The following is a 2,033-nucleotide window of genomic DNA, read 5'->3' as shown; positions in this document are numbered from 1 at the left end:
GACGTGCCCCCCGGCGGGGGGTGAGGGGGTTCCCCGCCGCCGCCGGGGGCTCGGGGGGCGATGGTGGGGCCGGGCCCCGAGGGTGGCCGGGAGGGGGACGGGGACGTGGACGGGGACACCCGGGACGCTGTTGGTGGGATGCAGCGCGGGCACCCCGCTGCCCCGGCCGAGCACCCAACACGGGTTTTCTCCTGGCAGCCTGGTCACCAAGAAGAAGAAGAAGGAGCTGTGCGCGGACCCCCGGGCGCCCTGGGTGCAGGCGCACCTGAAGCACTTCCAGACCCTCAAGAACTGACCCGTCCCCGCGGTGCTGCCCCCAGCGGGCTTGGCTGCCAGCCCCAGCCACGCCACACGGCACCGCAACCCCAGCCTTCTCCAACGGCAATAATTATTCTATTTAACTTATTTCTGTTAAAGTAAATATTTTTTGCTAAGAAAAGGAAAAAAACACAAAAAATAAACTTATATTAGGGAGATTGTGCAGTTTTACTGGATGCGGTCTGGGAGGGCAGTTGGGTGTCCAGGTGTCCCCGGAGGATGCTGGTCTCTTCTTCCTCGGCCAAGGTGCCCAGATCCGGGGCGCTGGGCGAGGGTTCTGTGCCGGAGGGGTTGGAGTGTGCGCCAGCGGTGTCAGCAACAGAGGGAACTGCAGGGGACAGGGAGGTGAGGAGCACAACAAGGACAGCCATACTCCCTCCCTCCCTGCCCGGACCACAGCTCTGCGCTGCTTCCCAGCTCCAAGTTGGCTGTGGTGGCCACTTGGCTCGTGGCACCCTGTCCCCACGGCTGCACCTCTCACCGCTGCCCGTGTTGCTGCAGTCGCCGCACTCCCAGGACTCGGCATCTTCTGCCACGCCGGAGCAGCGCTGGTGGGTCCCGCGGGAGCCACAGGAGCTGCAGAGCAGGAGTCTCCAGGGCCTGGGGGAGCAAAGGGACCGAGTGCCACCAAAGGTCCCCGAGTTGTGGGGTGCCAACCCTGGTGCCGTGCCGAGCCCACTGTCACGCACCGCCAGCTGGGGCTGAGCTGCTGATGTGCACCCAGTGCCAGTCGCCCAGCTTGGCATCCTGGGGAACCCCCATCCCTGCCTGAAGGAGAGGACGAAGGCATCGTCTGCTCCCTGGGGCTGCGGGCACCAGAGTGAGTGGCACTCACCCGTTGTCCTCTGCCTCCTCCCGTCCCGCCGGGCACAGGCACTGGCCGGTGTCACAGGAGCTGTGACGCTCATACAGCTCTGCGAAGGACCCCTCCAGTTCCCAGGCAGCATCCCTATGGGAGCAGGGCAGCACTCAGCCCTGGGGACTTGGAGACACCCTGCTGGCACCCGGGAGATCAGGAGGGCATCAGCCGAAGCGTCACGGAGAGGGAGGGAGGTGGAGGGGAGGGCACCAACCTGTCCGGGATGTAGATGCCCAGGCGAAACATCTCTGCCTGGAAGGTCTCCACGTCCTGGCAGAGCGGGCAGTGGAAGTGGTGCAGGGCAGAGGACAGCGCCTGGCCACCGCGCCACCGCTAAAGCCACCAACCCTCTCCAAATCCCCGATTTCTGCAGAAATGGACCTTTTTGGACCAAGGAGGCTCTGGGGAGCTGCTTGCAGGTGGCTGCCAGAGCATCCCTGGGGGGTTGCTGGCCTGTGCAGTGCCGGACACAGGTATGGGGACCGTGGTGGGGACATGTGCCCCTCGGCCTCACCTTCTTTGTCACCCGCTTCAGCTCCTGTTGGATGTCGGGGAGGAGGAAGCCATAGAAGCCCTCTTCATCGGCCCCTCTCTGGATCAGCCCGCTGGCATGGTACTGCAAGAGGGAAAAGGGGGGTGCCAGGGGCTGCGGGGGTGCAGGGCTGGGGACTGGGGGGTGTCGGGGACCGGGGGGTGTTGGGGACCGGGTGGCATCAAGACTGAAGGACTCACCAGGCAGTACTCATGGACACAGAGCCCGTCCTGATGGCACAGCTGCCCAACCATGCCAGGGCCAACATCTGCCCGCCGGCACAGCCCGCACACTGCCTGGTGAAAGCCGCAATGCTCCCCACAG

The 2,033-nt window shown here is 65.0% G+C and overlaps 1 protein-coding gene across 1 annotated transcript in view; it reads left to right on the top strand.

Moving 5' to 3' along the window:
- Positions 1 to 295, top strand: part of LOC104286536 (C-C motif chemokine 3-like) — a 1,467-nt gene extending 1,172 nt beyond the window's left edge. The window contains exon 3 of the mRNA XM_009885139.1: positions 165 to 295. Coding sequence (XP_009883441.1) covers positions 165 to 295 — 131 coding nt within the window. The remainder of the gene's footprint in view (positions 1 to 164) is intronic.
- Positions 296 to 2,033: the final 1,738 nt, after the last annotated feature.

Source organism: Charadrius vociferus, unplaced genomic scaffold, assembly GCF_000708025.1.
Source record: "Charadrius vociferus isolate BGI_N301 unplaced genomic scaffold, ASM70802v2 scaffold54, whole genome shotgun sequence".
Classification (NCBI taxonomy): domain Eukaryota; kingdom Metazoa; phylum Chordata; class Aves; order Charadriiformes; family Charadriidae; genus Charadrius; species Charadrius vociferus.
Note: the sequence above shows the minus strand (reverse complement) of the source record. Positions and strands in the feature narration are given on the sequence as shown.